Below are 14,218 nucleotides of genomic sequence, written 5' to 3' on the forward strand. Positions count from 1 at the left end.
GTCATGGGATGCCCAGATATCTGATTAAACATTATTTCTGGGTGTGCCCATGAGTGTACTTCTAGAAGAGATTAGCATTTGAATTGGTAGACTGAGTAAAGCAGATTGACCTCCCCAGTGTAGGTGGATAATGTCTAACTTGTGGAGGGCTGGAACAGAACAAACAGGTAGAGAAGTTTCTCTCTCTCTCTCTCTCTCTCTCTCTGTCTCTCTCTGTCTCTGTCTCTGTCTCTGTCTCTCTCTCCTTCTCCCACCGCCCCCCCGCCCCTTCCTCGCTTCATCCTCCTGACTGACTGACTATTGAGCTGGAACATCAGTCTACTCCTTCCCTTGAACTGGGATTTATACCATCAGTGGTCCTACTTCTCTGGAATTTAAATCATAAGCTTTCCCGGGTCTCCAGCTTGAAGACAGCAGATCATGGGACTTGTCAGCCTCCATAATTGCATGAGCCAATGCCTTATAAGAATCTTATTTTGTGTATAAACATATCTCCACACATATATACACACAAATATATGAATGTGATATATGAATACAGGTATTGTTCTTTTTCTCTAGAAAACCTTGACTAACAGAAACGCCTTATATCTAATTTTGTTTCTTGCCTGTACTGTGTTCTGCCCACCTCCATGTTTTCGTTCAGGCTGTCTCCTTCTCATCCTACCTATTCCTATCTCACTTTCACTTAATTAAATCCTAATTACTCTAAGATTGACATTACCTCCTCTTGGAAGTCTTTGTGATCTGAACCAGAGTCATCTCCCTTTCTCTGTTTTCTCATGGCATCTTGTACATTTCCCCATAGGTTAGCTACTGGGCTGCATTATACTGTCCCACCCTTTCTGCACTAATGCATCTCTGCATTCTCTGTGCCTATCATAGTTTCTGGTACTTAGCAGCCCCTGAATAAATGTTTGCTGATTAAAGGAATGAGTGAATGAGTAGATGAATTGGAATTGAATGGAGCTAATTAAAAGAAGAATTGGAGCAGGTCTGGCTTTCATCATGGATTAAATCACTTATATAGTAAAAAAGCAATTTTAAAATTAGCTGCTCTGCTAATGGCAGTTTAGTAGTATCATCTTTGTATACAAAAACATCACTTTATTACTTTCACTTTAATTTACAGAATCTGTATCTATTTTATCTGGGAATGTAGAAAAAAATCTTTCAGTTTTCAGTTTGCTTTGTGTGTTATGACCTAATATATTCTCACTGAGGTTAAAATGCTTATGACTGCTTAAGAAGTATATAGTATGGGGCTTCTCCTTTTCCCTTTGAGAAAATATCTACTCAAGACTAATTTTGATTTCAAACATCCATAAAGAGTATGGCAAACAAAAAAAATGTTCTAAAAATGTAATACTAAAAATGCCCAATCCCAGACATTAAAAATGCATTGGCAGGGCTGCTGGGAATGATCACTGTGTTTTGTTTGTTTGTTTGTTTGTTTTAATTGTCCCATTGATGTACTTTCACTGCATGATAACTGACATGGACCTGAAAACTTTGATTTTGGGCAAACAGAAAATATGCCACTGGGATCTGAGCTCCCAGATGTGTGGTGAAGTGCTAAAGTGAGTCATATACTGTTTGTTGAAATCATTTGGCAAAATAGCAAATATAGCAAATGCACTGCTACTTTATTTTTACTTTAATTTTTATATGCGGGGGGGGGGGGCAGAGAGAGGGAGACACAGAATCTGAAGCAGGTTCCAGGCTCTGAGCTGTCCGCACAGAGCCCAATGTGAGGCATGAACCCATGAACAGTGTGATCATGACCTGAGCTGAAGTTGAGCACTTAAATGACTCAGCCACCCAGGCACCTCAGTGCACTGCTACCTCTAAGCACAGTGGCATGACAGCCCAGGACTCCTGGCATTTTCAAAAACCCAAAGTTGTTTAGAATTTTGCTTTGATTTTCCCCAAGTGTGTTCAGTCTAATTATTCATTTCTGTAATGGGGCCTAGCCCCTATTTTAAGGTCATGTACTTAGTATGTTACCAAGTCACTCACTGAAGCTCTCATAGCTGTTGTCTACTTTGGTCTTCTTACTCAATGCTAAATGATATTATAGAGCTCAAACAGGAAGGGGAATGGAACAACTAGAAAAGAGAATACAGCCAGTGTGGCTCTTGGGTTTGAGTTGCAGAAGACCAGGGATTACTCTATGTAAACCTGTAGCAGCTGAAATTTGTTTTGTACTCACAGCCTTTTAAAATGTAATTTGTTTCCTGCTTGCTTCATTCTTAAGTGTAGGACAGCAGCTTCTACCTTTCCCAGTCTTACTTAGCTGTGAGAAGAAGACATGCCTTTAAATCTCTCAGCTGTTGGTAAGACTGCTCTTAGCCAAGCCTCCACCCTGCCATCGTCAGAATGCTCCTGGCAAAACATGCTGAATCCTTCTTTCACTGCATACTCACTAATTTACCAAAACAATTTGCCGAGAGCCTAAAGCCTATATTGGCTCTAGTTCCCCAAATGTCCATTATCAGGAAAAATCCAAGACTTCCAGGTTACTCCTATGTGCATCCTTTGGCTTTGACCAATTTTCCCATTCCTCTCTCTCTGGACTCTTCCACTTGCTCTATGGAACTCCACCACTACCATGATCCTTGTGTGTGGGGCCATCATACAATTTATTGTTCTGATGGCAATAACCTTTAGAATGAAGGGTCTTAAGATTTTGGGACCAATTTTGATGTAGTTTGGGGGAGGGTGCACATCAACAATTCCCAGACATCAGTTTGGTGTCTTAAATTCAACTCAATTCTGACACTAGCTACAGGAGATACCATCTGATTCTACAGAATCAGAAGCCAATTGCAAGCTCATGTTGTTAACCTGTGTTCCTGGTTGGTTCCAACAACCTTCTCCTTGTCCTTTCGGGTTTTTATGGAGGCATCATTACCTAGGCATATTTGATTAAGTCAATGGCCATTGGTGATTAAACTTAATCTATAGCCCCCTCCCCTTTAGAAGATGGGACTGAAAGTTTCAGCCCTCTAATCACTTGATTCGTTCCTCATCTAAGGATGGGAGATGCAGTCCCTAAGTCATCTTATTAACGTAATAAAAGACACCCCTATTGCTTTTAACACTTAGGAAATTCCAAGGATTTAGGAGCTCTGTGCCAGAAACAGGAGGAAGATCAAACATATATTTTTTATTATAAGTTACAATATCAGAAGGGTACTGTTAATAATAACAGTGGGACATCTGGCAAAACTGAGATTGTCCCAAGCCCTGCCTATATCCTTAATCTGTTTTTTTGTTTTTTAGTTTCCTTTTACCTTGGTTTACAGGGTAGAACCTGCTTCTCTTCTGGATATACTTATTACACTGCCTTTGGTCTCCTCAAATTGTAGCTATTTTTCTTTTCTACAACATTCATACCACTGGGGGTGGATCATGGGAAGGTATCTTCCTTGCCCCTTGAACCACTTCTAGAGCTTTGACTCCAAAGTCTTCTAGCTTTGAAGCTCATGCTATCAGACTATACTCATTCTTACTGCAGTCATCTGTTGATTCCGTGTCACTCCAATATTGCTCAAAGATTTTATAACTTGGCTCTCTGTCACTCTCTCAAATTCTGGTTCTGTGGTTATTCTTGGTGATCTGATTCTTCACACAGATATCCTTTTCCAGTACTTGGCTTCTCAGTTTCTTGGCTTCTTCTTCTTTGAAGATTCTGTCTCTCTTCCCACCTTAGCCACCCACTCCCATGTCACATTATTTACAATACTAGCACTTTCTTCATCATCTCAATTTCAACTGTGTCATCTCTGAACAAACTTCATATTACTTCTAGTCCTGTCCTTTTGGTTCATGGACTCCAGCAGTTCGTCAGTCCATTTAGACCAAGAGTCCATTGTTCATGCCATCCTCCTGGCAACCTCAATCTCCTCTGGGTCACCACTTTTCTCCTACACAGATGAGCTTCCATGATTCATAATTATGATCATTTCTTTGCATATATGCTCAATTCCCTCACTCCATTGTTTTTCTACCATGTTTATCCGGTAAACACTAATTCTGGTGAAATCTATTCTCTGTGGACGCCATGTTTATGCTCAGGCAGCTGAAGATGGCTTAGAGAAAAGCCCACAGTCATGCTGATTGGTTTTATCTTATTGTCATGATCACTGTTGCAAAAGGGCCTTTAGTTTTTTTCCAGGAGTACTATTACATTTCACTAGCCTACTGTCCCTCCCATTCTCCCGAACAACCATTCCTTTCTTCTTTCTCTTCAAATCTCCAGAATCTTTATCCTGTTGCTTACACTTTGGTGATGGGCCTGAGTTCCTAGTTCTCTGAGTAAATACAAGCATTCAATAATGATCTTCCACATACTTGCACCATTGTATCTTCTAACGTATCTGCATGTATTGCCATATAGTCTACCTTCTCTTAATATGGATGGAGTGTGCTCCTACATTCAAACCCTCCACTTGTGTACTAGATATCATTACTTATCACCTGCTCTAGGTCAGATCTCCCGCAGCTCTCATATCTCTCCTGCACCTTGAGTTTCCCTCTCTTTACTGTATAATCCCATCAGTATACAGATATTGCACACATCTTTTTTCATCAAACATTTTTTCCCAAACATCACATCCTACTTCAGGCCCCTCCTTGCTACTACTCAGCATTTACTCTTAGCAGAGCACCTTTAAAGAGTGCCTAGTTTAGGGATGACTGGGTGGCTCAGTCAGTTAAGTGTCTGACTCTTGATTTCAGCTCAGGTCATGATGTCACAGATCATGAGTTTGAGACCTGCATTGGGCTCTGCGCTGACAGTATAGAACCTGCTTAGGATTGTCTGTGCCCCATTCTCTCTGCCCCTTCCCTGCTCACTCTATCTCTTTCTCTCTTTCAAAATAAACATTTTTTAAAACAGTGCCTACTCTAACAAAATGAATGAACAAAGGAAACAAGAAAAACAAAATAACCCAGACTCTTAAATATAAAGAACAATGGGTGGTTGCCAGAGGGAAAGTGGGTAGGGACAGGTGAAATAAATAAAAGGGATTAAGAGCACACTTATCATGATGGGCACTGAGTAGTGTATAAAATTGTCAAATCATTACATTGTCACCGGAAACTAATAAAACACTAATTATACTTGAATAAAAAATTAAAATAAAAAAGAAAATAAATAAAAGTACCTACTCTTGTCATCTCCACTGCTTCTCTTCTCATTCTTTTTTTCTCTCCAATCTAATTCTAATTCCTTCTCCTTTCCCTCTACCAGATCTGCTCTTCTCAAGGTCACCAGAGAATCCTGGTTGCCAAATAAATCATTAATTCTCGGTCTTCACTATACTTGATCCATAAGCATCATTTCACAGACGGTTGATCATTTTAACTTCTTGAAATACTTTTTCATTTGGCTTCTAAACAACTGCTTTTGTTTTTTTTCCCTGCTTCTCTGGCTGATCCTTTCCTGATTCTGTTATACCCTTTTAAACACTCCCTCCTCTAAATACTAAATTGTCCCAGGGATTAGTCTTTACATAGCTTTCTTCTCTAGATAGACACATATCCTTAGTGATATCATCGAGTCTTATGACTTTAAATACAGACTCTATGTTAGTAATCTCCAATCTCCAGCTGGAACTTTCTCCTAAACAGTCAACTCATATATAGAAAGCAGCTTTCTCGGCATCTTTTCCTGGATAATTAATAAACATTTCATGTTAGCTATCATGCCAAAGGCAAATTCTCATTTGGCTTCTCAAATCTGCTCTTCCCATAGTTTTCTCAACCTTAATAAATGTTAATTTCATTCTTCCTACTGCTTAGGCCAAAGACATTGGACTCATCTTTAACTCCTCTTTTTCATAGCTCATATTCAATCTTTTAGAAAATTTGTCAGAGCTACCTTCACAATGTATTCAAATTCAATCACTTCTCACCACTTCCACCATAACCACTGTGGTCCATCCACCATCATGTCTCACTTGGATTATAACAGTAATCTCCTCTCTGTTTTTGCTTCCAGCCTTGACCTCTCCTATCTCCCACATAGCACTTTGAGTGGACCTTTGTAAGTAAGTCAGATCATGTCACTCTTCCACTCACAACCTTCCTGGGTTTCCTATCTCAGAATTATTCAAAATCAAAGTAATTTAAATGGCTCCAAAGTATTATACCAGTGATTTCCAACCTTTATTGTGAATCAGAATCACCTGAAAGGATTTAAGATATTCAGATGCCTTCCACTCCCTAATTAAGGTACAATGGGCAGAAGGGGTTGAAAAGTACAAACTTCTAGTTATAAATAAGTCATGGGATGTAATGTACAGCATGGTGAAATAGTTAATAATGCTGTATCGAATGTATAGCAGTTGCTAGGAGAATAGATCTTAAAAGTTCTTATCACAAAAAGAAAATTTGTAACAACGGTGAGGGAGGTTAACTAAATTTATTGTGGTGATCATTTTGCAATATACACAACCATAGAATCATGTTGTATGTCTGAAGCTAACATAATGTTATATGTTCATTGTATCTCGATAATAAAAAAAAAAAAAGATACAGTTGGAACTTTAGTGGGGCCCAAGCTTCAACATTTTTAGGTCACCATCCAGCCTAATCCCTGATGTGACCTTATTTCCTACCTATCTCCCTTGCACACCCTATCTGCCACCCTGCCTCCATGTACCCTTCTTCAGCCATATTGGTCTTGACATTTCTCTCCATCATGCCAAGCTAGTTTCTGCCTCAGGAATTTTGCAGTAATATTCCTTCTGCAGTAATATTCCTCTGGTCAGAGCACTTCCTGCCCTGTCTCCCCACTGTCTTCATGGTATACCCTGTCCTCTTTCAGGTCTTTACTCAAATGTCACTTTCTCAGAGATGCCTTCTGGGACCACTTTATATATGATGGCAAACATCCCTTTTCTTCCTCTGCTTTCTTTCATCCTTACCTTTCTAATTTTTCTTCATAGCATATGTTTATGTGATTGTCTATTTTTTTCTCTCTACTACAAAATAATCTCCATTGGGGTAGGGGCTTTGCTTGTTCTGTTTAATTTCTCATGCCCAGAACAGGGCCTGGTAAATGATCGGTGCTCACTGAATAGGTTGTGAATGAATTAACAAAATGGGAGGTTCAATCCACCCAGTTTTGTCAGCCATAGGTAAATAAAGAAGGTAGGCCTACCGCACCATTTCATAGGACCTAGAATTTGTCTTTCTACCCCAGTCCTCAAAAGTCCTTGATAGTGGCCCATTTGACATGACCAATCTTTTGTCTTGGCTTTCATTTCAATACTCCAATTTTCCAGCTGTCACTAGAGCTGGGGCCTGAGCCTGGAGGTTTTGCTCTACACCTGGACCTTGTCAGTTTCCCTTTCCCTATACAGCTCGGGGACTTGTGTAGACTAATTAGACTTGTAAATTGATGCTATCTTTCTGATTGAAAACTGCTGCTGCCAACACCATCCCTCACTTCCCTGTTGCCATAGTATCCATCAGATTTTTATATCCTCTTTGAACTATGTAGTCTGAGGTATTATGCAGTTACCATTAGGATCCTCTGGCTAGGACAGGATTTTAATCCTACCAATCCTGATTTTCAATCCTGAGTAGTCTTCAATGCTGAGAGCTTTTAGAATAATTTGTTCTTCAACACCTGAGCTTAATAGGTTGTCAGGAAATAAATATCACCCTCTAAATAACCAGAGACTTCTCTTTTAGTTCTACATACAGATCCTCCATTTCTAGTCAGATCTTTATTTTTGACCTGCCAAAATATGAATTATATCATGTTACTCTTTTTTTATTAATGTTTATTTATTTATTTTGAGAGAGAGAGAGAGAGAGAGAGAGAGAGAGAGAGAGAAAGCATGAGCATGGGATGGGGGAGGGGTAGAGAGACAGGGAGATAGAGAATCCAAAGCAGGCTTCATGCTGTCAGTGCAGAGCCTGATGCAGGGCTTGATCCCACAAACTGTGAGATCATGACCTGAGCCAAAATCAAGAGTTGATACTTAACCAACTGAGCCATCCAGTCACCCCTATCATGTGACTTTTCTGTTCAAAACCTTCCTAAGTTTCGTATCTCCCATGAAGTAAAAGCCCATTTAACTTTTTTAAATGTTTATTTATTTTTGAGAGAGAGAGAGAGAGCATAAGCAGAGGAGGGCAGAGAGAGACGGAGACACAGAATCTGAAGCAGGCTCCATGCTCTGAGCTGTCAGCATAGAGCCCTCCCCACGGCTTGGGACCTGAGCCAAAGTTGGATGCTTAATCAACTGAGCCAGCCAGGAGCTCCGTAAAAGCCCATTTAGAATGTTCTATATGTTCTATACAGCCCTGTATGAGTATTTTCAGATGTTAGCATGCTTACAAATCACCTGGTAATCTTCTTAGAATGACATTTACATTCAGAAGGGCTGACTCTGATGGGGCCCAGGAGTCTGCATTTCTAAGAAGCTCTCAAGTGATGCTGATGTTGCCTTGTTACTCATACTGTGAGTAACAAGATTGCAAAGATACACCTTCTCCCCTACCACCTGGCCCTCTACTTCTCTGACTTTGTTATACTTCTGATATTATCCTTTATTTCTGACTTACATGAGCTTCCTTCATAGTCTTAGAACATCCAGGCATGTTCCCACCTCAGGGCCTTTGCATTGGCTGACCCTCTATCTGAAAACATGTCCCTTAGATAAACACCTCTCTGTCTCCTTCCCACTTGCTTCAAGACTTTATTCCAATGTCATTTTCTTTATTTTTCTTTATTAAAAATTTTTTTGAGGGGAGGGAGAGGGGCAGAGGGAGATAAAGATTGAGAGAGAGAGAGAGAGAGAGAGAGAGAGAGAGAGAGAGAGAGAGAGAGAATCTTAAGCAGGCTCCATGTTCAGGTTGGAGCCTGAGGTGAGGCTGGGATCATGACCTGAGCTGAAATCAAGAGTTAGACCTCAACCGACTGAGCCACTCAGGAACCACCCCCACAATGTCATTTTCTTAGTGAAGCCTTCCCTGGACATCTGATTTAACAAGGCAGACCATCTCCTTCTTGTCTCCCTTTTCCCTCTTTCTACTTTTTCTCCTTAACACATCACTACTGAAACACAACACGTTTTATTTGTTTATTGTCTGCCTCTTACACTAGGCTGTGAACTTTGTGGAGGCATTTTGTTTTCATTTATTTTCACTCCAGCAACCAAAATACTGGCTGATACATAGAAGGTTCTCAATAAATAATTGTTGAATGAATGCACTAAAAGTTTCAGTTATATTTTTCATATACCTTTTTTCTATTTATGCAAAAAGTCCTGAGAAGAGGAAGATGGAAACAAATTTGTTCCAGTTTAATTAGGCTAGTCTGTTACAGGTGAATGTCTCCCAAGAATAGCAGATCAGAACTCATTTACTTAATCCTCATTTATACAGCTTTCTTTGGTATGAGCAGAACGATGTGAGATCAAGTTCTACCTTCAAGTGAGAGAAACTTAATGAGACTAGTAGCACTATTAAGAACAAACACAAGCTGAGACATTAATGGTCTCTATTTAAAGTTATAATTAGGATTGTTTGTACAGTGATTCAGGCTTTCCTGGAAGGCAGTTACTATATATATGAATTCTTGTCAAAGATACTGTAGAAGAAGTTTGGCCTTCTGTGGAAAATTGACCTAGAAGACCTCTACGGTGTTTTCTGCCTGAACAAATTAGAAACCGATGACTGAGAAGAGGAAGCTGCTGTGTGGGATGTGCAAGACCAGTTGCCCAAGGAAGAATGCACAGCCACATTTCATGTCTCATAGTTCTCAGTCTTATAAGCTCCCAGTGAGCTTTAGCAGGTGAGAAGGTTATTATATTTTGGTTGGTTGGTTTTGTGTTTTAAGAGAAGCTGGCCAAGACCTAGCAAACTGAACCAAAAGACATTCTATGGTTATTACCTATTTTCTGTCTAATCAATTTTCAGCTAACTCTGATTTTGGTTAGAAGAATGTATATACAACAAGTAATTTTCACTTTGGTATTTTCCATTATGAATTCATAAGGACATTCTTCACTACCCCTCTGGTAAATCAGAAAATGGAATGAATATGGTATAATGCTAGGTGACATGATTTGCAATTTTAAACTCATAAGCTGTCTTTATCAGTAGACTACCATGGAATAGAAATTGTTCTTCTTTACTTCTTTCATTAATTATTCTTTTCATTACAGTATAATTTTAACTTAACCTTAGAAGATACTAAATAATAAAGCTTTGTAGTTACAAATTAGTCACATTTACATTCCTCAGGTAATCTTAAGGATCATTTTATGAGTTTATTGCTCTAATCCTACTATTTATTGATGCTTCTACATATATATGTATTTTTTAAATAATGAGAAAAACCATATGAAGTAGGAATTCTTATCAGCATGATGAAAATCCTGGGGTCCAGAGAGTTTTAAGTAACTAGACACATTTACACATTTTAGTTAAAAAAAAAATGAACTGTATTCAAACCCAGGTTGACATGCCTGCAAAGTCTAGGTTTTTAATTCCCACACTGTGATCATTGTATAGATGAGTAGATAAGTCTTAGAGAAGCCAAGGTACTTCTCCAAAACTATACACCTAAGACCTAGAAGAAGCAGGAAAGGAAAGCAGATAGGTTTTTTTTTTCTAGGAATAGTGTTCTTTCCATTTTTCATAATAGATTTTTTTTTAAATGTGTGACATTCAGTAACAGCATTAGAAACACTAACCCAAGTTTAAAGGTGATGCAATAGTTATATATTTAAAGAAAAAGAAACAGCAAAGTCTAAAAAATAATTAACCAATCTTCTCAGCACAGGATGGAAAATTATCAATAGCCTAGTCTAAAACATTTTTATTTCACAGAATCTCTGATTGAAATTTTCTCCGTATGGATATTTATGCTTTCTCTTTACATATACACAACTGTCAAATTAAATTCTTTATGGCTAAAAGACATAAAGGTAAAAAAGAAAAAAGAGAAAATGTAGGAAACTGTGTGTACACACTTTGAAAAAGAGATGTTTTCTTAAACAATTCTGAAGACTTTGGAATATATATATATGTATATCTTAATACATACATGACCGTTTACAGCTTCTATGTGCCATTTCATATCTTATAACTTTATGATTTATTTTGGAAATGCCAGGATATGGGGAGTGTACCCAATTTGTATTACTACAAAGAATGGAAGGTATATGAGCTGTGCGTGCGTGTGTGTGTGTGTGTGTGTGTGTGAGAGAGAGAGAGAGAGAGAGAGAGAGAGAGAGAGAGAAAGAACATAAGAATAAAACAAGGCTTTGACTACATGTATCTACTTGACTGGCTACCTCTGAAATTTATGAGTCTCTTATTGTCTCACTGTTTATACTCTTTGCATACTCTTACCCAATTCCCATACATCAGCTATAGAGACCTTCTTGAGAGGTAATAATGAACCACAACATTCCCCTATTTTAGTAGCATTTTTTTTCCCATCCAAATAAAAGCCGAATTCCTAAGGGCAACAGGTCCTTCATCATCTGTCCCTTGTTACTATCCCTCCTTCCATGCTCTCTCATTTGACATGTTCCAGTTCATGTTGATTTTAACTTTTTTTTTTTACAATTATTTATTTTTGAGAGACAGAGCACAAGTGGGGAGGGGCAAAGAGAGAAGGAGACAGAATCCAAAGGAGGCTCCAGCGTCTGAGCCGTCAGCCCAGAGCCCTACACGACAGGGGCCCGAACTCACAAACCGGGAGATCATGACCTGAGCCGAAGTCCGCTGCCTAACCGACTGAGCCACCCAGGTGCCCCAATTCATGTTGATTTTAAACTGGCTTCTTGAATGTACCCTCAGGCTTTTGCCTAGGCTATGCTTTGTTTGGATGCCTTGCCACCCTCTCTTCTACGTGAACAGCTCCTGATCAGGCAGGCCATCACTAATATTTTATCTCCTCAGGGAAATATACTTGATCACTCTTCTTCAAGTAGATGTTCTCTTTAATTTCTATAAGAGCACCCGAGTTTTTTTTTTCCATAGCATTAATCATAATTTAAGTCATTTTGTTTGATCATGTGTTTTAGTTTTCTTTTCTTTCTCTCTCACCAGACTATATTTCACAGATCCCATGATCATTTCTCTGTGGTGGAGTTCTCTACAGTTCTTAGATCACTGCTTGGTACAGAATTGTTACTTCCCAAATATTGTATGAAAAAAATGGATAAATAAATGATGAATGAGTGAGTACATATTTCTTAAAATATTTTCTGAGTATCCTTATGTCTTCTTGGAGAAAAAAAAGTGAATGTTAAATGATATGGTATAGAAAGAGGTTGTAAAGTGTGGAAGTGTGGAAAGCTTTGGCTTCTAATGTAGAATAGAAATATAACCTATGAATGTAATCATCCTCAAGAAAACAAAATTATTCTTAACAATTAATAGTATGAAGGAAAGGAACTCTCCTAAAAACCACTTAGTATTCTTATTCTGAGGTTTAAATTCATTAATATCCTATGTGTATCTAGTAAATCCTAAAATGTCTACCCTCTCATTTCCCCCAGGCAACATATAAGTCCACTTACTCAATGATTCTCTCCCACCCTCCACTTCCTCCCAGTAACTGTCGAACTTCTAGAAGCCAGTGGATTTTAGGATCAATACTTGGGTCCTGGGAAAGGACTTTAATATAATAAGGGTGAAGGAGTTAGAGGCCATTGCTAACATTTCAAGGACATTCACATCCTAATGCATCATTAGTACTTGGAAAGAGGTTTATATCAGCATCATTAGCTTTTAAAATAATGATATCAACTAGGTTCACTCTAGGGAAGCATAATAATAGCAGCAGCAGATAAAGGACATCATATGAAAAGGCACAAAATAATGCTAGAACCTGCAGCAGAATATTTTCTATAGCCATCAAAATGTTCTCCAACAAGGAACTCAGACATGGAGTCCAAATTACTCTGCTGTTGAAGGTTATAGAGAAAAAGTGTATACCACCCTTGTTTCTGTGATTGACATCCATTCATTCATTCATTCACCCCATAATTATTTACTGAATGTCAACCATTGTGATTTTTACCGTGCTAGCCACTGGGATAATTTTAAACAACAATCATTCAGTTCTTCCATGCAGATTGATAGGGCTTGAGGAAGACAAGATTACTCCTGTATACGTTTTTATAAACCACAGCTCAGAATAAAAACTAGTTTCATGTTTTACACAAAGGGATGCTTCATACTTTTTTTTCCTCTGGTAAAATATCTTCTAAATGACGGTTATTTAAAGAAAGATAAAGATTTTCACTTTTGAAATAGACATTTGTAGGCACCTTATTTAGTGACAAGATTAACTTTTACCCACCACATCATAAGTAAAGATAAGGTTTTCATCTAAAAACAAATGCAGGATAGGAAGTACCCCAAAGTCATCTGAAAGAATTGGATAATCTTAATGATATTTGGAACGGGACTTGTAAAAACTTTTTCGGTCTTCATGCACTAGCTTATGTTTTCTAGCTTTGGAATTCCATTGGAGACAGATCCAGTAGACACAGCACAGAAGGCTTTGAATTCCTTCTGCTTAGGCAATGTGTCAACTCAAAATCTTCTGTAAATCGATAGCAGGTATAATTTAACTACAAACTCTATGTCGGAGTTAAAATAAAAATAAATAAACCAATCTCAATGTAGCAATTTCAATATGGGAGACAAAATAGTGGACTCTAAATGAAGAACTATGACCAGTACCTTTTGAATGCCTGCTTGGGATTCCAGAACGTTATTCTCTGATCCATTGCTTCTGTTGATCATCCTCCACATTTGGGAATACATGCTGTCCCTTTCAAAAGGATTCATTCCCTTCATCCGGACATGTTCATACACGGCAGAGTCCAGTACTGTGCCATAAGGGATGTCTGTTTGCTTGGAAAGGTCCTGGAGAGATCTTCATTATTAGGAGAGAAGAAAGACACAAGAAAGAGTACTGAACACTTTCAACTGGAAATAAAGCTATAGAAAGCAGAGAATAATATAATATAGACGTCAAATTGCTTTCTTATTCTGTGGTTTCTTAATATTAAAATGTAATATACAAGGAGAATTGTTGTTAGGGTATATGGCACTTCCACAAACCATTCGAAGGCAAAATCATTACTAAAAATGAAAATTTACAATGCTTTTTTGTGTGAACTTCACTGTGAAGAGAGCAAAAACAAAGCTAGTAATGCCATTAAAG

At 38.3% G+C, this 14,218-nt stretch overlaps 1 protein-coding gene across 1 annotated transcript in view; it reads right to left on the reverse strand.

The window, feature by feature from the left end:
* GRID2 (glutamate ionotropic receptor delta type subunit 2) overlaps positions 1 to 14,218 on the reverse strand; it is a 1,419,162-nt gene that overhangs the window by 207,073 nt on the left and 1,197,871 nt on the right. Inside the window, exon 13 of the mRNA XM_027060847.2 lies at positions 13,732 to 13,927. Coding sequence (XP_026916648.2) covers positions 13,732 to 13,927 — 196 coding nt within the window. The remainder of the gene's footprint in view (positions 1 to 13,731; positions 13,928 to 14,218) is intronic.

The sequence above is a fragment of the Acinonyx jubatus genome, chromosome B1 (assembly GCF_027475565.1).
Source record: "Acinonyx jubatus isolate Ajub_Pintada_27869175 chromosome B1, VMU_Ajub_asm_v1.0, whole genome shotgun sequence".
In the NCBI taxonomy this organism is placed as follows: Eukaryota; Metazoa; Chordata; class Mammalia; order Carnivora; family Felidae; genus Acinonyx; species Acinonyx jubatus.